The sequence below is a fragment of the Rattus norvegicus genome, chromosome 6, assembly GCF_036323735.1.
Source record: "Rattus norvegicus strain BN/NHsdMcwi chromosome 6, GRCr8, whole genome shotgun sequence".
Classification (NCBI taxonomy): Eukaryota; Metazoa; Chordata; class Mammalia; order Rodentia; family Muridae; genus Rattus; species Rattus norvegicus.
Window position 1 is genome coordinate 45,202,125 of NC_086024.1, and position 21,924 is coordinate 45,224,048.

The 21,924-nt window shown below is 51.1% G+C and overlaps 1 protein-coding gene across 15 annotated transcripts in view; it reads right to left on the reverse strand.

Moving 5' to 3' along the window:
* Greb1 (growth regulating estrogen receptor binding 1) overlaps window positions 1-21,924 on the reverse strand; it is a 152,685-nt gene that overhangs the window by 32,836 nt on the left and 97,925 nt on the right. For 9 of the 15 annotated variants that reach the window (XM_063262293.1, XM_063262292.1, XM_063262295.1 and 6 more), the window contains 12 exons: window positions 21,488-21,670; window positions 20,062-20,205; window positions 17,660-17,788; window positions 13,982-14,095; window positions 13,438-13,581; window positions 11,054-11,239; window positions 6,751-7,101; window positions 5,363-5,491; window positions 4,503-4,631; window positions 3,472-3,669; window positions 2,675-2,855; window positions 948-1,143 (listed from right to left, as the gene is read on the reverse strand). In XM_063262293.1, coding sequence (XP_063118363.1) covers window positions 948-1,143; window positions 2,675-2,855; window positions 3,472-3,669; window positions 4,503-4,631; window positions 5,363-5,491; window positions 6,751-7,101; window positions 11,054-11,239; window positions 13,438-13,581; window positions 13,982-14,095; window positions 17,660-17,788; window positions 20,062-20,205; window positions 21,488-21,670 — 2,084 coding nt within the window. Of the gene's footprint in view, window positions 1-947; window positions 1,144-2,674; window positions 2,856-3,471; window positions 3,670-4,502; window positions 4,632-5,362; window positions 5,492-6,750; window positions 7,102-11,053; window positions 11,240-13,437; window positions 13,582-13,981; window positions 14,096-17,659; window positions 17,789-20,061; window positions 20,206-21,487; window positions 21,671-21,924 lie in introns of those variants that run through there. The other 6 variants (XM_063262297.1, NM_001427084.1, XM_063262299.1 and 3 more) reach the window with 5 other exon arrangements.

Sequence of the window (21,924 nt, forward strand, 5' to 3'; positions counted from 1 at the left end):
GGAAAGTTGGGGGCTCACAGATCAGGTCTGTGGACAGTGTTGATTGGCAGCTTGATCCAAACCAGCGGTTCTCAACCTGCGGGTCGCTGCCCCTTTCTGGGCTTGGATGATGCTTTCACAGGGGTCGCATATCAGATATCCCTGCACATCAGACATTTACATTATGGTTCATAACAGTAGCAAAACTACAGTTATGAAGCCACAATGAAATAATTTTATGGCTGGCTGTCACCACACTGTGAGGAACTGTATTAAAGAGTTGCAGCATTAGGAGGATGGAGAACCACTGGTTCTAAACAGTACTGATCCTGAGATCCCATGGGGGTGGGCTCTTTATAAGCATCATTCATCAGGCCTAGAGCTAAAAACAAAGATGGTGCGTTCCCACCAGTCGTTTCCCATTCATTTGGCCCCAATGTCTTCACGGTTGGGGATGATGAAGGGGCGAACTCAACTTTATCTAATGTGTCTTACATTGACATAAACTTCTTTCCAAATGAATGAAGGAACTCCTCCGACTTGGGCCGAGCAAAGTTGGGAGAAACTGTGCAAAATGCAAAGGCCTAACCCTGCTCTAAAATAGCAGAGAGGGTGAGCACTAGGACCGAGGAACCTGTCCCTGGGTCATCACCTAACAGGGGTCCTGTGCAAGTGGCCCGCCCCTTTCTTCCCACTCTTGCCATTTGTAAGTCAGAAGATCCTCAGTTCCAGGGGGAAATGTCAAATCAGCTGTACTGTCACCACAATTAAGATGGGACAACCCATGAACAGGCTTCAGAAATTTCTCCAAAAGGCCGGGAGTGGGAGGGGGGTTAAATCTAACCCAAGACCAAACCAAAGATCTAAGGAGCTGGAATCCACTCATTCCCAACTGGCTAAGGCTTCTACTAAAGCTAGGGTCTGTAAACCTAAGCACACTCGCTACGTCATCGCCCAGCAGCACTCACATTGCTGTAGGAGATGGGCCAGTGGATCTCATTGTAGGGGCTGATGAGCGTGTGCTGAGTCTGCAGCGCATACGGGAAGGAGGTCACATGGAGAGTCACAATGTTGGGCGCCTCTTTCACCTCTCGGCAGTTGAGCAGTCTGTCCACTAATCCCACAGATGGGTCACTTTGAGAATAGATGTTATGAACAGCACTGCTGAGGGGAGAAAAGGAAACGAATGTTAAGTAGAATGACTAACACTGTTGGATAACCTTACCAGGATAAGGCAGTCGATTAAGCTTATAACTAGTTCCCCAACGGCACCTGCAATTGGAGCTTATTGCTCTGCCCATGACTAGAAGGGAAAAAAAAGTGACTAGACTTTGTATCTGTCAGGGACTCTAAAAATAGATATGTACAGGAAAACTATCAGGGAAGAAGTGGACTTCTTGCATGATAATGTGGGTACTCTAGAACAATGATTAATTCTGTGTCAAGAGGCAATGGGGATGTGGGTGGGGAAGGGAGAAGACTCAGGGGCCAGATGAGCCTCCTAATGTCCTCTTGATGTACAGAGGACGCTGGCTGGTAGAGTACTCATTTGCCTACCATGCGCAAAGCCCTCATTTGATCCCCAGCACAAGGTAAAACAGGGCATGGTGGTGCACACGTGTGACCCCAGCACCTGGCAGGTGGAGGCAGGAAGATGGAAATTCAAGGCATCCTTGGTGATATACTGAGTTCGAGAATAGCTTAGGCTACAGGAGACCAGGTTTTGCCAATAATAATAATAATAATAATAATAATAATAATAATAATAATAATAATAAATCCACAAGGTCAAATAAAGTCCTACTGACTTGAGATGACCCAAAGATAACATAAGAGAACAAATTCTACATTATTTTACAAAACAACATTAACGGAATGGGCAGCATCTTGGATCTGGGGTCTTGGAAGTCAGGCTTGGCCCAAGCTTTCTTTGAAAGACAATGGCCTTGGCACTCTCTTAAATCTAGCGGACAGGATAAAGAAGTCAGTGCTTCATCTTCTAGGTTCCAGGCAGCTACCTGAGACACCTGTCCCCAAAAGAAGGAACCAAAAGACAATGGCTTCCAGATGTTCCATTCCTCCAAACGCACGCAGATTCTAGACTGCCAACTATCCGGGCCCTGGCAAGCTTAAACAGCTACAATGTGTAAGGACCAAAGCTTTACTCTATGACCTGGTCCAGGAACTTCTTCCTGCCTTCCTCACCTCCACCAGAGGTGATGGCTAGCTGGTCAGTTACAAGGGCAAGCCCCTGAAGGAGACCGGCCACCAGCAGTCTCTAACTGAGCAACCTCATGCACATCTAGGGTGAGATCCATTCAAATGAGGAAAAGGCAGCTGCCCTTCAGGAAGGGCCAAACCAGCCACCACCCATAGACCTAGTCCAGAGTTCTATCTAGCAGGGAGGGCTTCGCCCAACAATCTCAGGCTGGAATTCTGAAACCCTGGCTAAAGGCCTGGCTCTTCCACCAACACCTCCGACGTGGCTTTTGACTCCACCTGATATCCCCCTTCTACAAGACTCAGCCCTCAGCACTTAGAGATTGCGCTGAGTGTTCTCAAGTGTGATGCTCTGAGATGCTGAAAACTCCCAACAGCCTCTGCTTACAAGCCCTGAGCCCCAGTATCTCACTCAAGTCTTGTGCCCTCATCCCCAAGGAGAAATATGTCACCGTCACAGACCAGGAGGTCTGACCTCACTAGATCCCAGTGGGCGTGGTCGTGGATGAGGACAAAGAGCGTATGTGGGTTCTGGAAGGAGTTTTGCAGAAAGGCCTTAAATCTTGCCTGGGCCTCCGTGTCTAGTTTCAGGACGTGTTGCTCCGCCCTCTGCTTGGTAACAGGTTCTTTCTCCAGGCCCAGCTCCAGCAGAACCCCTGCAACACAGCAGAACACCTCAGGAGCTCCTGGGTTCATTCGCCACCGACACACTGCGGGTCAGCCTGTGTGGCCTGCCCTGATGGGAGAGGGCAACAGCAGGAGGGCATACATAGAGAGACGTGGGCGGAAGAGTATCTCCAAACTTTTCAGCCCAGGTAGCTGGGCAAAGGTCTGACTATGTGCAGAGTTATAGTTTCCCCCTCCCAGGGATGCCAGCTAAGCAAGCCCCCTAAAGCCACAACTCCCAGACAGTTAGCGCTAAGAGATGGGAGATGCCCAAGCTTCTGACAGAATTATCTCAGGTTCAAGCCATAGGCCCAACCAACATCATGCCACTGAGGAGGTAAGACATGATGTAGGAGTGCCAATTAGCAGCAGCCAGTCACAGAACGGGAAGAGAGAGAGCGCAAAAAGAGATAGCCAGCTATTGGTTCTACTTTCAATCCCAAGGAAAATGGCTGTCTTTGGATATGTTTCATGGTCTACAATAGATAGGTAACAATAACACTTGATCCATCCATGGCAAAGCATGGCGACAACGTCCATTCTGTGACAGTGGGCGGATCAAAGCCCCTCCCCCAGGCCTCACACCTCCATGAAGGGTCCCCCTACCTGAATGCCAGACATGGAACACAGTCTGCTGGTAGGTCACCTCTGATGGGGGAATGCAAATGAGAAAGTCCACCTTCTCGAAGGACCCCAAGTCCAGATTCTGGGTGCTGGAATCTGCGATTGAGCACACGTGGGAAAGGAGCTTCTGCGCCACCGCCAGCTGAAAGGGCCGGATGCCCCGTGGCTCCTGATGGTAACCTGCAGCCAGAGCCCCGAGGGATCCCCGATGAGCATGGCGGGCAGCTACCGCCCTTGGCTAGAGATGGATGAGTCCCAGAGTGCAGGAGGGGAGGCCTAGCCACACAAAGCCATCCGGAAAGAGGCACTGTCGTATTCATCAAGTGCATGCTCTGTCAGCCAGACCCTGGGGCATCCTCTCAGACATCCTCCTTCCTCAGAGAATAGAGAGCGAGCACTCAGGCAATGGTGCTATAGTGTGTAGGGAGCATCATGTTCCCCGGAAGGGAAAGACATGACGGAAGCTCCTTAAACCCTCATCTGAATGAACAAATGTAACAGAGCACTGGGGGAAGAGAATCGGCACAAAGAATCATAGAGGAGAGAGGACCTCGCATCAAAATCTCCCATTTTAAAACTGGCAGCAGGTCTGTTTTAATGCTAAGGATATAGCCTGCCTTCCAGGAGCCCCTCAGAAGTTTCAAGGTCTCAAGACTTCGGGACAAATGCTGTAGAATTTAGACCCATCCCTGAAGACTTCCTCGTCGAGTGCTGAACGCACCACCTGAGCCTTCTCGCTCTATGACTCACTGTCCACACCTGCACATACTCATGCTCGCACTCACTGGGCACACTTACACACAAGCCTAGCACTCACTGGGCACACTTACACCCAAGCCTAGCACTCACTGGGCACACTTACACAAGCCTACCACTCACTGGGCACACTTACACACAAGCCCCCATTGCCTGTGCACAGGACAGACACTCCTTCTGTCACTCACACTACGCCCACCTGCATCCTCCCCGTTGGTCGCTCACTGTGCCTGCCTGTGCCCCTCCTCACCACTCACTTGTGCACATGGGAACCCCACTGGCATCCAGCACGGCTGTTTTCTTGGTAGAGGAAGCAGTGAATGAGGAAGAGACATGGCCTTGATTTTCCTGGTGAAATTTGTCCAGCAAAATGTCAATGTCACCCTCTGCCCAAAACAGAGAACAGAAGTGGGTTTTTTTGCATCTCAGAGACATTCGACAAACCTCTCTGGACCAGCTACTGTGTCTGCTCTTGACCTGAAGTCATATGTGGAGAAGGCATGGTCTTCCTATCCAGAAGCTGTATCCACAGGTGGAGCATACCGTGGCTCCACAGGGGGTGGGGCCAAACAGAAATAGGGTATTTGAGGTCAGAAAGGAAGGCCTTTGAGCCTTCCCAGGCACAGATTGGTCCACAGAGCTTTCTTAAAGAGCATTAAGTAACTCCTGAGGAACCAGAAGCAGGAGCGGGAGGGAGAGTCTGAATGAGCCACAGAGATAAAGACAAGGGGGAGCTAAACACAGGGAGAGCCATGTGCTGAGGCCCCTCCCTGCAACCCCAGCACCTGAGAAGACGAGATAGGGGCACTGAACGTTTGAGGTGAGCCTAGGCCATAAAGGGAGACCCTGTCCCAAATAGAAAGATACAGATGGATGGACAGACAGTAACCGCAAAGCTTTTTCCCAACCCTAGTATTCTACAGCCAGAGCAGGAAGACAGACAGACAGCCAAAGCACTGCCCTGTGAAGGAGGTGGAGCACATGTCAGAGCAGAGAATGGGGGACTCGGACTCAAAAGCTCAGCTGCAGCGGACCCCAGGTGTGAGGGAGCCCAGCACCTCCCCTCCCGTTTACTTCTTCTCAGCGTGTGCACATGCACCTGCCTCTCAAAGCTTACCTGGACAGAGGCTGCTAAAGAAGGCCCCCAGCGAGTCCACTTTGCCAGTGACCAGCTCATAGTGGACTTCTCTCTGGTACTCTGCAGGACTGAGGAGGCTCTCGGAGAGAATCCGGGCTTGGTATTTCCCTGATAGGTAAAAGTGAAACAAACAAAACAGAATAGCTGTCGTCGGATCCTTGGCGTGAGCTCTCAGGTGACAGGATGTCTGACCGACCCCAAGCACCAGCACCATGTCTGATGAAGAAATGAGTCAAAGGCTTGCAACACCTTGATCAAGAGGCAATAATACAAAGGCCAGTATCACTTAGAGAAAAGCCCTGGGCCTGACTCTGTAGACCACCGCCAGCTGGGTGGCACAGACAAGTCTCCTAGCCTTCCCAGACCCAGCATCCTCATCGGTTAACATAAATGCTGGCCTCACAGAACACAGGCAATAGTCCTGGACACACTGCAGAACTATGGGCTTATTAAAGATGGTGGGACTCACACCCAGAAAATTAACTAAGAAAGACCAGTCAGTTTGGGAGCAGAAAATGTTGAAGAAGCCACCAAGATGCTGCATAAAAGCAGTGTGCACTTTAAATTATAAGTGATACAAAAACCTCAGGTTGAAAATATATACCATTCACAAATATTAAAATGGCATCCCGGAGGGGTCTGGAGAGCTAGCTCAGTGGTCTGCTCGTCCAGAGGACCTGGGTTCAATTCCCAGCATCCACGTGGCAGCTCGCAATTGTCTGTAACTCCAGTCCCAGGGGATCTGACACCCTCATACAGATAAAACACAAGTGCACATACAAAAGAAATAAATTAAGCCATTGAAAAGAACACACACACACACACACACACACGCACATACACACGCATGCACGCACGTACCCCAAAGCCTGTGTGCTTGGTGCTTATCTTACCAGGGAAATTCCCTCCGGCATGCCATCTTGAGTCTCAACCCAGGAGCAATGGCTGCACATGGTAGGCTTTGGGGGAAATTTTTAATACCTAACTATCCAAGTGGATCATTGTTTCTTATCTCAGTCTGGTCCTTAAATAATGGGGCCAGACTGGTGGTGTGTGTGGATTTTCCTTTTTAAATCAGACTTTGTAGCCAAGGCAATTCAAACTCCAAAGTTGGCCCCAGTCTCTCCTGAGACTAAAGGGGCAATGCTAACACAGCCACTGATGGCAGGATTGTCTGTAACTAAGCATGTTTCCAGGGATGAGCAGCTGAGACCAAGGCTGCCTTCTACGGACACCAGCATGGACTAAGGAACTAACTGCCTCTGTAACCCAGAACCCCAAGACAAAAGAGGGAGACCCACTCTTCAGGGAGACTGGGCAATCAATAGTGCGGCTTTCCCACTGGCCAAGGGGTGGCCAGGACTCACCGGTGACAGCGATGCAGGAGTCAATGGCGGCATTTCGGCAGGCACAGATGATGACCACATAGTTGGTCTTGGAGAGTTTACCCTCAATGAGCAACCGGAACATCTCGGAGAGGCCCTCAGCCAGCGAGTAAGCGCATTCGATAACATGCACGCTGTCATTGCAGGAGCTGGCGGCCAGGCCTGCCAGCCAGGGCAGCTGTGCAGAAGTCACAGGCGCTGCTGTGCTGGTGGCTGGCGGGAAGGGCTGTGGAGGCACCTGCTGGTACTGCCTTATCTCCGTCAGATGTGACTCTCGCCAGGAGCGCAGGAAGATCTGCTCCAGGTCCTCCATCAGTGGCACCTGGTCTGCAGCTGCGAGACACAGAGGTGGCAGAGAGATGACGACAGCGCCTGCTGAGCAGGTGGGCAGGCGTCTTGTCACCAGTGCTGCTGCACTCGTCCCAGAATATGCGGATGTACTTAGAATCACACAGCCTGAGATGTGATGTCAAGTCGCCAAGGCTTGGAGAAGAGAGACTATAAAACGAAGCCAGCCACAAACCCACCATCCTGAGAGTCCCACATGTTCTCTTTCTCTCTGTCCACTGTACGGATCGTGGGTGCTCAACTCCAGTCTTTTTTTTTTCTTTTATTGGATTTTTTAATTTATATTTTAAATGTTATCTCCTTTCCCAGTTTCCCCACTATCCCATCCCCCTCCCCTGCTTCTATGAGGGTGCTCTTTCACCCACTCACCCACTCCCTCCCACCTCCCTGCCCTGACATTCCCCTACACTAGGGGTCTTGACAGGACCAAGGGTCTCTCCTCCCAATGATGCCCGACAAGGCCATTCTCTGCTACATATGCGTCTGGAGCCATAGGTCCATCCCTGTGTACTCTTGGGATGGTGGTTTAGTCCCTGGGAGCTCTGGTTGGTTGGTATTGTTGTTCTTATGTAGTTGCAAGCCCCTTCAGCTCCTTCAGTCCTTTCTCTAACTCCTCCATTGGGGACCCTGTTCTCAGTTTGATGGTTGGCTGTGAGCATCTGCCTCTGTATGTGCCAGGCTCTGGCAGAGCTCTCAGGAGACAGATATATCAGGCTCCTGTCAGCATGCACTTCTTAGCATCTGCAATATTGTCTGGGTTTGATGTGTCTATATATGGAATGGATCCTCCAGGTGGGGCAGTCTCTGCTCCACACATTGTCTCCATATTTCCTCCTGTGAGTATTTTTGTTCCCCCTTCTAAAAAGGTCTGAAGCACCCACACTTTGGTCATCCTTCTTCTTGAGCTTCATGTGGCTCAACTTGATTCTTAACTATTACCCTACAAACAGGTTTCCATATGCTATGGTCTCTTTGCATGGCACTGCTGATGGGTGTAAATAACTCTCGTGCGGAGGGGCCGTTTGGTCACCCTTGTTGCTCCTGCAGATCTCTGCATTTCTTGAAGAAATTCCTCTCTAGGTACTTCTGAAGCGCATGTCTGAAGTACACCACACTACTTCCTAGGCGGGCATGCTGGGTAGTTTCATGTCAACTTGACACAAGGAAGAGTCATTTGGGAAGAAGAAACCTCAGTTGAGAAAATATGACCGCCAGATTGCCCTGGCTGCTGGGCAGACCTGCCTATGGTGTGCTTTTCTTGATGGATGATTGATGTGGGAAGGCACGGCCCACTATGGATGGTGCTCCCTCTAAGCCTGTGGTCCTGGGTTGTATAAGAAAGCAAGCTGAGCAAGCCAGTAAGCAGGGCTCTTCCGTGACCTCTGCATCAGCTCCTGCCTTGTTTGAGTCCTGCCTTTCCTCAGCGATGGAAACTCTAAGCTGAAGTAGACTCTTTCCACCCCACATTGCTTTGGGTCACAGTGTTTTATCACAGCAACAGAAAGCCTATGGCTGAATTCTCAAAAGTCAACTTCCTCCAGCACAATTGGTGTGGCAATTCTGGTCCAGTATCCTCCGCATCTGTGGGTACCATCTCTTGGGTACTGAGGGGGAAAATGATTCAATGCTCATACGCCTCTTCAATGACTGGCGAGGCCAAACATTTTTCAAAGTCCCTATGGGTGTTCTCCTTTGTGAATTATCTGGGTGTCCTAGTCTAGCATTGCCTTTGAGAAACGAAGGGAGGGCATCAGACTTCCACTCGGCTATCCCTACACCAGCTATGGGACCTTAGCTGCTCTGCCCACAGGACAGCTATGAATGTAGCCCAAGACAAACATCATAAACTTTCTTAAAACACCACAACACTTTTAAAACCTCTGAATACACAGTTCTCCTGTCTGCGGGCACAATGCTGTTGTTGCAAACGTCAAAAGGTTGGTCAAGCCTATTACAACTTCCCAACCTGTGAAAGGCAGCTTGTACTAGCAGCTCAGGGCTGCGCCAGAGTTTAATACGATGGGCTCATAAAGTTTATTTCTTGGGAATTTCCCACCCACAGCGCCAGAGAACGTGTGGAGGTCAAACTTGAGCATTCTCTCCTTCCGCCATGTGGGTTCCAGGATCAAACTCATCTTCAGGTTTGGTGACAAGCACCTTGACCCCCCTGGGTCATCTCACTGGCCCTCCTGTCTTTTTATTTTTATTAGATACTTCTGATTGTGACATGAAGTGATAATCACGTTAGATAGGCCGATTGGCTGCCATGCCCCTTGTCTCTAATAACGCACACATCTCTCTCTAAAGCCTCACCTCCAGGAAGAGGTTAGAGGTGGCCTCTATGCCCTACCCTTGTATCTTTGCCTCCATTCTCTCTGCCTTGCTCTTCCATGGCTCTTGCCACTGCCTTCCTCCTATATCTTCATCAAGGGGGCAACCTTCCATACAGCTAACCCAGAAGCTACTCACCGCTGTCCCTGCATTCTGCTCTCAGCTTACAGGTGAGAGCCTTGGCACACTTTCCTTCAGTGTCCTCCGTATCAACCAAATCCAGTCCCCTCAACACACCTTCAGTGAGCACCGAGCTGTCCCTCCAGAGGCTGCACCCACACACAAAGTATTTGTCCTGCAGCACATGCATCCTAGCCCAGGGGAGATGCTCAGGAAAACATAGCCCATGATGCACTCCTGGAGTGACATCGCTCCAAACACAAAGGCAACCAGATAGACGTTAGAGGGCCTGGGTATGGGGAGCGACCCAGGTGGAGGCAACAAGGCCTCTTTGAGGAGGCAGTGCGTGAGTCAAAACCCAAATGACAAGAAGGGGCAAGGTACACGTATGTGCTAGACCAGTGCACTTCACAGGGAAGTTGCAAGTCCACCATGCTCCAGCAGGGCCAGCATTGCTCAGGAGCGGCAGCTGGGGCTGAGTGGGAAGATGGGAGTGGAAAGCAAACAGCCACCAGCCCTGGGAAAACACCAGTGAGCTCCAAAAAGGAAGAATGTGTGGTCTGGTCCACGGTTCTCAAAAACATGGAGGTTTGAGATGGGGAGGGTGGTCATGGTGAGGCCGGATCCTGGATGAAGCTATGGCAATTGATAGATATGTGGGTCTTGGGAAGGAACCTCAGAGAGACCTGACACTAGGTCTGCCAGAACCTTGACCAACCTGTGCCTCCGTCTTGAGTCTCCTCAACACTGAGCCTCTGACTACCTAGGCATTGAGAGTCAAGCCTGAGCTTCTCCGTGTCCACCAGTGACTGCTGACAGTGGGTCGCAGCTGGCCTGGACACTTCCACATAGACTATATCAAGGCAGTGTTTCCTGAGTTATGCATTTGGCCTTAGTTAGCATTTATGGGACTTAAGAACTCTCGCTCCTCAGGGCAGCTGGCCTCAAGGGCAAGACAACTGGAAGTAACCAATAAATTTCACTTACCTGAGTGGTATTCCCAACCTGTTGTGTCCACCCCACGCCCCCACACACCTACTGTGCTCTCTCATAACCCCAGCCATCCCCATCCGTGTTCCCACTCACACCCAGCTTCCCACTCACCTACACACCCCCACCTGTGCTCTCTCCTCCGCTCTTCAGAAGGCTGTTCCTTCTGCTGGTCCAGGCCTTACTTGATGACCCTAAATGGACCCTATATGCCCACACCCCATCAATTTCCCTCTTATGTCTCCTCTCTGGCTAAGCTGACTCTGGGAGCAGCTTGCCCTCATCACCTGTGTCTTCTATGTATGGAACCATGGAACAGCAGGTGCGTGAGAAGTCTCTGAACCACCCTGCTGATTAAACCCTTCTGTTTGCTGACCCCCTCCCTGGGAAGGGCAGGGGAGACCTGGTGTTCACATTCTTCTCTGGCCTCCTGAGTCTAGTCGGTCCTCCCAGTCAGATCCATCCCTAACCAACAGCTGGACACAGGCTCGCTCACCCAGCTGGACGAGGTAGTAGACGGTCAGCAACAGCTGTGTCTCTTCAGATATGGGCTGCATGGTGGAGGCACCGTGTTGCTCATAGGACCTGGAAAGTGACTGCGAGTTCTGGTAGCAGGTGTACAGTAGGGGGCTGACGACCACATCATTCAGGTTTCCGCAGAGGTAGGGGAAGTTCCCGTGGCCTAGAGGAGAAGACTGTTGAGCAGCTGATCTTGGGCTCGGATTTGATCCCCTGAGGCTAAGAGCCAGGAGAGCTCTTAGGTCTCTCAAAGGCTCCTTTTTTGAGAAATGCTACAGCCCTGGCTGAGTATACCTACCCTGCCCTCCTAGAACCTGGGACAGAAATGTCATCTGTCATGTCCAGCCAGAGGCAGGGCATTTGCTTGTTCATGCTGTCCAGTCCCCTTATATTGCAGTTGAGCAAATTAAAGAAGCTTGACCAGAACCAAGTGACAATGATCTCGAAACAGCTGGTATGTGCGTGTATGTAGCAGCGGGGACTGTCCACCAGACCTGTGTCCCAACGCCAAGCCTCACACTCCCCTGAGGATCTTTAGCTAGCAGAGTTAACAAAACAGGCCGGTGTCTAGACCCAAAGACCTAGAGAGTGAACAACCTTGAGTAATGCCGGAGTGGATGTTAGAATCCTTCTACAGCTCTCAGGGCAGAACTGCCCAAGCAGAGGTCTGGCCCCTTCCTTGTTATCATTGGCTACCTGATCTTAGGCAAGAACTTGACCTTCTCAAAGCACAATGGGAAGATGTCAAACGGCCAGCCATGATGAGAATGGATGTTCCTCCCTGAATCTTACTATGTAGAGCTATGGTTAGACATCATGTGGGACTCGATGGGCCACTTCCTGAAAAAAACTGTCTCATACTCAAACTGTGACAGATTCACACATCTCCAAGTTCAGAATTTGCGTGTGTTCTGTCTTTGGGGCAGGCCTGTGAATTCGAATTTCTGTTTACTCCCCTCTGATGCTGGGGTGTGGGACCAGCTGGACAGCACCGTTTGCAAATGTGCCAGCCTACAAGATGAAATGTGATCGCCTTAGAAAAGGGATGCCATGCTTCTCATGCAAGGGGCTGCTGGAAGCCGTCCTGAGAACCAGATGAAAGCCAAGTTACAGAGCCGCTGGCCGGGCAGGGAAGCCTAGGGAGTGGGGTCAGGAAAGGGAGCATACGGGGTTGGGGATTTAGCTCAGTGGTAGAGCGCTTGCCTAGCAAGCACAAGGCCCTGGGTTCGGTCCCCAGCTCCGGAAAAAAAAAAGAAAGAAAGAAAGAAAGAAAGAAAGAAAGAAAGAAAGAAAGAAAGAAAGAAAGAAAAGGAAAGGAAAGGGAGCGTACATGAGCAAAGCAGAGGATCTGTCCTCTGAGTCTGCTCAGTGCCAGATGCCGGTCTGTGCGTCTCCCTTCATGACGCATCCTGTTCAGCACAAGTGCCGGGGTCCACCTCTGGGTCCTGCAGCTGGTCTCGGTTCTACGCTTTCCGGTTTCTCTCCCCCACCCCACCCCCACAGAACACATGAAAGAACATGGGTCTTAATGGAAGGTGAGCCTTCAGGGCCCCATGGAAAGCCAGGGCACTGAAGGTCAGCTTTGTAACCTCCTTTCTGAATATTGTGCCATTTTTGTTACTGGGGTTGGGGGTACTGGTTTATTTTAGGAAGGAAGGCACTGCCCTGCAGCATGAGCAGCTGCTGCTTGTGGCATTTTCCCATCAGGCTTCCACCTCTCTTCCTAGAAACAAAATGCCAAATGTAGAACTAAGGCAACGGGTATATGGTCCTGCACACCCCAGTAGCTTGGGTACTGCTGAACCTGCACACAGCTCCCCATTTCAGTCTCCAGCTCACCCCAAAAGGATGTCTTCAGTTGAGCTACAATGCTTCCTCCATATAGCGCATACTAGCCACCACACAGAGGAGATCAAACCCTATCCTAGCCAATGCTTCTAAGGCTGAGTGCCGCACAGTCCAAAATGGCCCGTGGCTTTGGGTGACAAGGGAACAAGCCACAGGTTGCTCTGTCCGTCTCCCAAGTCCTCAGCAGTAGCTGGGTAACTGTAGCAGGGGTTCAGAGAATCAGAGAGAACGAAGGAAAGGGCAGCAAACGAGGGAGCGAGCAAACAAGCGAGCGAGCAAACAAGCGAGCGAGCAAACGAGCGAGGATCCTGGGTGGAGACAAACTGACGTGCTCTGTCATTCTCAGTGCTCTGGAGACTGGCTCCGCTTCGTCTGATCATTGCCCTGGATAGCGTTCAGATTGGCTCAGGACGATGATGCCTTTGGAGCTGGACTGAGATGAGGTGACAGTTTGGTGTGGGAGTTCCTTGCATGCTTCCCTACCTCCACGGCTGGGCGCGCATCTGTACTTGCCTTTAAATATCACTGGCTTGGCCTTGCATATTTTCAGCAAGTTATCCGGAACTGACACTGGTTCGCTGGAGGCCACCACCGGGAAGGTGACTGAAGTTGGTCCCACCAAGCCAGCCTGGGGTACACAAGGCATGCTGGCACCTTCTAGGAACACAGCAAGCATATTAGTAAGACGCAGCAAATGAGGCATCTGTCCCCAGCCCGCCCAACGTCTACCCACCCCACGAAACCGCTGCCTGACCTATCTCCATAAACTGTGGGCTCACTCAGGCCCACCTTCCCTGCCGATGAACACTGTACCATCAGCTGAAAAGCTTCTTGGAGACCTTTCTAGATCAGGGGCTAAAACAGAAGTATCATGAGAGTCTAGACCTTAGAAAGCAGCAGACACATGAGAAGAGGTTCCTCTACTAGGCCAACGTCCAGCTGCCCAGAACTCCCTCATTCATCTCCCTGCCTGTGTGAACATATGCACACATGCTGCTAGCAGGCCATGACCCGTGGCATCCAACTGTGGGATTTGGGCAAGGCTCTAGCTACTTACCATGTTTAGCTCTGTTGCCGACAGCCTGGATGAAGCTGCCATCTGTGGTTGATTTAGACTCTGGGGACCACCCTTTGTGCCGTTTTTTGGGAGGCCCAGAGTTTGGCAAGAGACCTAGACAATAGTCAGAGCATGAGTTAGACCACCATTGGAAACTGGTGCCAATAAAAACCTCCCCTGATTTGGAGTGCACGTCTGTTCTGTTCTGTTCTGTTTTGTTTACAAAGGTAGGGCTCAAATCCAGGACCTTGTACATGCTAAGCAGATGTTCTACCACTGAGCTACAGCCCTTGGTGGTCTTTAAATCACAGCCTTATAATGGGTTTTTAGCTCTGGTCAAGCATCTAGGCAAAAGGAAACACCCTAAACTTTTCACACCAGGGTTGTGTTTAGGCTGCATCTCTCTAAGTTTAAGGCTTTAAAAAATGACCAAAATAATAATAAAATCTACCGAGAAAGTGGTTTGATCAGAAGCAGAGAAGATACAAGTAAAACACTTAAATGACATGCTTAGCCAAGGATTTGGACTCAGTAAGCTGCAGCCACCAGCATCAACTGCATTACCTAAACAGCCAGCGCTCAGTGCACCAGCACAGTTTTGCCACTTGGGGGCAGTGCTGATCCACCTGCCCTCACCCCCACCCAACCTGAAAAGCTAACATCACATGTTAAAAAGCAAGACCAGAGGCTGGACCCAACATTGCATGTGAGTCTCTGCCCACTCTAGCTGGCAACATGCTCATGACTAAAACAATATGTAAAATTATTCAACATACCAAGAATGGGCTACCATATTTTCTTGAAAATCCAGACACAAATTTTCACAGATCTAGAGCCCTCTGTCTCAACCCTGCTGCACTTTAAACTCACCCGGACACTTTTAAAACTACCTAGCCAAGGATGGTGGTGCATGCCTTTAATCCCAGCACCCAGAAGGCAGAAACAGGCAGATTTCTGCTGACCTCAAGGCTAGCCTGGTCAACATTGTAAGTTCCAGGCCAGCTAGGGCTACATGGTGAGACCCTGCCATTAAAACCAAGATAAGCAAACAAAAACCTGTCTGTCTGAACACAAGCCTATTCCAAGGAACGCAGGGAATAAGTCCTCCTGATACCTGGAACTCCTGGGTGATGTGAACCCAGGCTGAGGGTAACCACTCCTTCAGGGTAAGCAGACCTGGAAGATGCTCATCCAAGCTGTCTCTTCCTAGGCTCTCCCTAGAGCTACTACAGGGGGCCTCTGAAGTGACAGTAAGAGCACACACCCTGTCACTAGTGGCCAGGTTATTTTGAAGCCTGAAGCAGTTTGAGATTGACTGCAGTAGAGTCCCTCCAAAGAGACAGACCGAAACAGAAGAAAATAGAGAAACAAAACAGCACAGGGTTAAAGGGCATGAAGAAGTACTTTTCCCTTTCAAACCAGCAGGCTTCTTTGCCTCAGAGGTAGGACTCTCACCTCTGCACCAAGTGTTCAGCTCGCACAATACTGGCCCCAGAAACAGAGGAAGAGCTCCTCAGAGAGAGGACTGCTGGCTCCTCTAGGAAGTGGTCCTGAACTACTACTAGAGGGCAGGGCTGGAGCTGAGGATTCTCCTCCTCCTCCTCTAGGTCAACCGGAAATGCCTCTACAGGGACTCTACATCAGTAAGTACTCTCAAAACATCAGATACCAGTGTATCTGGAAGAAGGGGCCCTGTTTGGCATTTCTGAGAAGGAAGTTCAGGACTTTTAGCTTCCTGTTCCCCCACCCCCACGCCACCCCCACGCCACCCCCACGCCACCCCCACTACTTGGGAACTCATCTGAGACCAGGCTCCTAGTTCGTATCTTCCAGCAGGGGGCAGCATTTCACTAAGCTCAGCGAGTGTTAGCCGAAGGAGTTCCCTATACACTGCTTTTGAGCGCCCCCACCCCTGCTTCCCCAGGACAGAGAAGGCACAGTAGCTCTGATATATATGCCTGTGCTCAACTCTGTGATCCAGGTCACCCAGTGTCTCTGACGTAGTCCCTCTCTCTGTCAGGCTCTACCAGAGCCGTGTGCTGGGAACTCCAAGCTACCTTCAAAAAAGATTACAGTAGGTTGCTTTGACTCCAAGAACTCTTTTGTGGGAGAGGATACTGTGAGCTGAGCTCTAGAAGGCCATATAACAGAGGTGGGGTGAACACTGAGAAGCAGGGACAGAGTGTGGACAGCATGTTGAAGCCATCAAGGCCCTAAACAGTCGAAGGCAGAGAATGAGGTTCTATGGCCTGATTTCAGAAACCTTTAAGGCTCCAGCATCCCCCACACAACTCCACAGAGTAGGCTTGGGAAGTTCAAGTCCAATCCTGGAGGAGCCCCTGTAGGCTACTGACTAAAGCCGAGGTCCGGCGGGCCCGGGCTGAGCGGAGCTGGTGCTAGGCTGAGCGGAGCCGGTGCCCAGGCTGAGCGGAGCCGGTGCGTTGTTGTCTGAGGTGCGTTGTTGTCTGAGGTGAGTTGTATGACACCAGGACTGAGTGTTTTCTAGCTAAGCTCAGGGGAGAAGCCATGGACAGCAAGGGGCCTCCTGTCCTTATGACCAAGGGCCCGTCTTCGGTTCTGAGGCTGCCTGCATCTGCACCTGGAGAAGAAACAGCCCCCGGAGGAAGGTGGGAGTCTCGAGGGTAAGGTGGGGAATGATAAAGGCTCCAGGGATGTGGAAGCTCGTCAAGACGGAAGAATCCTGGATCCCTGCAGAGCAGGCGGATTGCTTTCTTCTTCAGAGTGGTTGCACAATCTACAGATTTGGGCCAGAGAAGCCTTCAGGCCCAACGGAATTATATTCCAGCCCAGGGTGCTTCTCTGGACCTCAGTCTTCTCTTCCTCGGTGGTAAAAATACAACTCAGGCACCACCCGTGAGCTGCAACTCTATCCCTAGGAGGGACACTTTCTAAGGCCCCTTCCGGTGTAGTGTCTCAGACCCTAAGCTCCAGCCCAGTCATGTTCACGGGTCGGGGACGAGGGAGGGACCAAGGGGAGCAGAGAAGACTTGCTGTCAGAAAGAAGACTTGAAAGCGGTGAAAGCGGAGGTCTTGTCCCTAAGACATGTTCTGAGGAACAGCTATGGTGGGAGAGCACTGGACCGGAGTCTGAAGGTCTCCGTGCCTTCCTTCCTCCCACAAGTCTCTAGAACTCATTTATGTCCTCCCAGGTACTCACTGGGCAGGCAAGCTTGAGCGGTGGGCGGATGCTGATAACAGCCAGCATCATTCTGCGATGTCCCAGATGTGCAGTGATCCCATGCAGCATCTGGAGAGCCTCTTACCGTCCCCAGGGTAGCATACTAACTCCCAAGGAGGAACTGCTGAAGAGGCTGCAAGGTCTCGTGACTTACGAGACAGAGCTGGGCTCCGAGTTCATTCTTATCTGTTCCGACATCAACACTCCCAATCTTCCTGACGCCTACTTCAGAAGAGGTCACCTGACATCAGCACAGAGCCCTCACTGCCCCTCAGCACACATGGTGCCTCCCTCCCACACACGTCTCACACAGCACGGGCCCAGGCACAGACGGGAGGACATGTGACACCAATCCTGATGCTCACTGATGCAACACTGGACTCCGGAGGCTCCATGTCCCCAGTCCCAGAGCTCCCATGCCCCTCGCCCAGGCCTAGAGAAAAGAAGGGCCCCAGCACCCCCAGGGTCAGCCGCACTACCTAAGGCTGTGGGGCGCGGCGCGGCACACAGGCTATTCTTCACCAGCTGTGGATGCTTGGGGGAATCCTTGCCATTGAAGACAGCAGGACCTGTTGCTGTGGCCACTGAGGGGTGATCAGAGGCTGGTCCTGAAAGCAGAAAGGATGGAAAGGGGTCAGACCACAGGCTGCACTAAGAGACGAGGAAACACACTAGCTCTCTGCTGGAGAATCCCATCAGGAAGAGGGTTCCTGACATAGTGTTTCTGCCACATAAACACATAGGCACACACAGACACACACATGCATTCACATGTGCATACTTGCTTACACACTCATAAGCCCACATGCACATGCATGCGTGCGTAGAGAAACACGTGCACACCTGTGTGCCCATTCTTACCCATGTGGACATACATGTGCACGTATGAATGCAAACATGTACACATATGCCCGGGTACACATGTAGGAGCGTGTGCATGTTTTCCTGTTTCCACACTTGGGTTCACAGAAACATACTTAATAAACGTGCAAATGTACAAGGAACCGATATACACAAATACATGCATGCACACTTAGAAATACATACGTGTTCCTGCTCACGCACGAACATGTGAGCAGACAGACACATACAAACGTGAGCATACAGACACCATGAACCTCTGCTTTCACCCCAGTAGGTCTGGTGGGGATGAAGAAAGGACCTGGGGTGCATGCGTGGCCAAGCTTCCTAACTCACTGTCCCACATCTGAGATGGATGCTTCTGCTTGCCTCTACCTCCCTCCACCTCTGCAGTTCAGTTTGCATCAAAATACAGCAAACTCCCTGGCTGGTTGGTGGTGGTGCATACCTTTAATCCCAGCACTTGGAAGGCAGAGGCTGGCAGATCTCTGGGTTCAAGGCCAGCCTGGTCTACAGAGTGAGTTCCAGGATAGCCAGGGCTACACAGAGAAACCCTGTTTCTAAAACAAAAGGAAACAACAACAACAACAACAACAACAAAAACCAGATCAAGGCTGGCAGATGGGTTACTGACAGCGTCTGGGCTACTCAGAGGGTTCAGGTTCCCTAAGTCTGGGGAATAATTCTGGGGACAACCATGGATTCTGGTCATAAGGAGGCCTCCACTGGCAGGAAGAGACTGAAAGGCTTTCAAGTAGAAGCAACATGTAAGGGCAGTGCTCCGTGACAGTTAGAATGTGGTTTGGGGGCTGACCACCTTATGTCCAAACCACGGTCCCACTACTTATGAGCTATGTGACCTAAGACGCTAACTGAATGTCTTCAAATTTCAGCATTCCCTCCATAGAATGGGGGTCAGGGTAGCAACTGGCAGAGCCACTGTGTTAGGGACCCAGGTGGACAGACGTCCAGTACATGGAACAGAGCTGGCACTGGACAGGCACCGCTGGGGCTGCTGTCACTATAATCTCACTTAGCTCACCCTGTGAGCTGGATGGGAAAGGACCCCGGGTTTACACAGGGGAAAGAGTTAAGTTCCCAGAATTAAGTGGATTGCACAACCATTCAGCATGGATGGTGGTGCTGGCCTCTACAGCAGGTACTTAGACACAAAACCAGCAGGTTCCCCAGGAAACAGTGAAAAAGGGACTGAAGGGTCTGGACCCTGGAGGAAGAGGCCAGAGGCCAGCCTGTGGAAAGGAGCCTAAAGGCTTGGGAGGACACCATGTGCTAGCCACAGGGATGGATGTGTGCTAGAGCAGAGCCCAGGACACTGGCTTTACTCCCCAGGCAATATACCACACCGACTTTCTGGGCAGGAAGAATGAAAACCAGCAGTGGCTTTGGAGTCCTCAGGAAGGCTGATGTTGCTAGGTAACAGTAACCATGTTAACTTACAGACATCTGTGTGGCTCAGAGCCACATGTGTGAAATAGAAACACCTGATGTGCAAACTTGCCTCCCCTCCAAACTCCCCATCCCTGTGAGGTTCCAGGCAAGCCTTAGCCTCCACTGGCCTCCATTTTCCAAACACACCACTGTTCACAGGGCATGGTGAGCCTCAGTGAGGTGCAGGGACAGAACAGGCACACCCATCTAGGGATAAATGACAAGAATCTAACCTCAGCCCCTGCTAGAAACCCACTTGAAATGCTGGCTTGCTGCTTGTCATCCACTGAGCTGTGCGTTGTGACCTGAACATTCAGGTAAACTCTGATATGGGATCCCACCACTGGGGGATCTCATTCCTTACCAAACAGGAGAGCAGGCGAGCTCTCCCAATGGAAGCCATCATATACACTTTGCTAAAAACTTACAGAATCAAAACGACACAGAACAACAACATGCAAAGTGAAACTTAGACTCAAAACAACATAGAATGAGACAACACGCAGTGTTTTAAAGAATGCCGCCGACGACGTGCGGCTTTAGCACCTGGGACACCACTCTGAGGTCTCACCTGCCTGTTGAGCTCCCACTGGGACACTGGGGTTTGTCCCAGGAGCAGGCTCAGTGGGGAAGGCGGCCAGGGACCCTGAACTCTCCAGTGGTGGGAACAGAGAACTGGAGCAGGTGTTGGTGGAGTTCTGCCGACTTCTGAACTCTGAGGGAAACAAGAAGTCCATGTGAAATCTGATAGGCTATTCTCCAATGGCTTGTTAGAACGGAACTGGCTATAGGAGAGAGGGGCACAAAAGTATTTAGAAAGGATGCCGGCGCCGTGCTAGTCTCTGTTTCTGTGTGTTGCAGGGAAGAGGTGTTGTGTTCCACAAACAGTTCCCGGCCTAAGGGCGGCCCTATCAACGGGGAGAATAAGAGTGTCTGATGGGGGAAACAAGAAACACAGCTTACACAACTGAGCTATCTCAGCTCTGTGCTTAACATCCAAGGAGACGCAGAGTAACACCCCAGGCCACAGACCAGTCAGCCCCTCCCTCCACCCCTACACATCCTCTTTCATAAGTACTACCTCCCAGCAACAACTCTAACCTGTGAACAAGATAGAGAACTGGACCCACCGGGAAGGCCAGCTTCATCCACAGGGTCTGGGAACTTATTAAGCAGTCATAGAATAAAGTAAAGGAAGAAGAAAAAATAAGGGAGGAGAGGAAAAGAGGAACCACACTCAGTTGCTCACACTGCAGACCTCTTCCTTTCACTAAAAAAAATAGTGTGGAAGATTCCAGAAGATTCAGAAAAAGTAGGGGACAAAAGGACAGCTCTCCTGATTACTTCTGAGAAGTTACTTCTTAGACATGCTCCACCACCCAGGGCAGGACTCAGGACAGCCAATGCCCTTGCTCTTCCTCAGCTGACACAATGGATAGGAGAGATACAAGGGAGACTAAGGGGCCACAGTGCAGCCTGGTAAAGCCAAGCTTGCCCCTGGGGACCAGCACCACAGAGCTGTCTCTTTGGTCACTGGGAGCAGGGTTCAGGGATGCAGAGAGAGGTAAAGGCATGGTACTGTTCAAGCTCAGCTTTCTCAGCATCCTCCTGTGACACTTTGAGACTAGGAGGCTCTTTCGGGTGGCTATCTTACACACTGTGGGGTATTTAGCAGTATTGGAAATGCCTGCAGCAGCCTCTAGTCTTTACATCAGGAACATCCCCAGGCATTGATAAATGTCCCCTGGGAACAAGAACCACTGTCCCTAATTCCCACCAAAAAGATGCCAGCTCAATGCCAGATGGCCCTCTGCTAGTGTTTACCTAGCCCAGGGAGTCTGTCATGCAAGCTGTCTGAGTTCCATTGACCCTAAGGGGCATCTTCAGTGCCATGCTCCTGCTATGGCCTGTACCCCTCCTAGTCCCACAATGCCCACTGGGAGTGCATACCCAGCTCCCTATCCTTCTGCCCCTCCAGATTCAAGCCCCTCCCTCACCAGAGCCTTTCCAGCAAATCAAAGGTCCTTTGGTCAGTGCCCCTTGTGCATTTCGAACCAGATAGTACTTGAGGTGCTTCTGTTTCTTGGGCTGCGTGGTCAGCTTCAGGTTGATGTGGTTGGAGAATTCGGTGAAATAGCAGAAGCCTTTTTTCCCACAGCCAACACAGTTCCCAGAGAAACCTGGGCAGGAGAAAGCAAGCCATGAGCCTCTCTGTCTCCCTTTCAACTCCCTTCCAGCCTCCTCTTCAAACAATTTGCACCCCATACCATCACCCAGAGAGTGCCACAGGCAGAGGATCTGTCATGGCAATCGGATCAGGGAGTCAAGACACCCTGGACTCAACAGGACTGAAGAGACTGACCGGGCCACAGAAGTGAGTCTGAGCAAACAGGAGAGATTTCACCCTCCTGGGGGCACAATGAAAATTCCATGT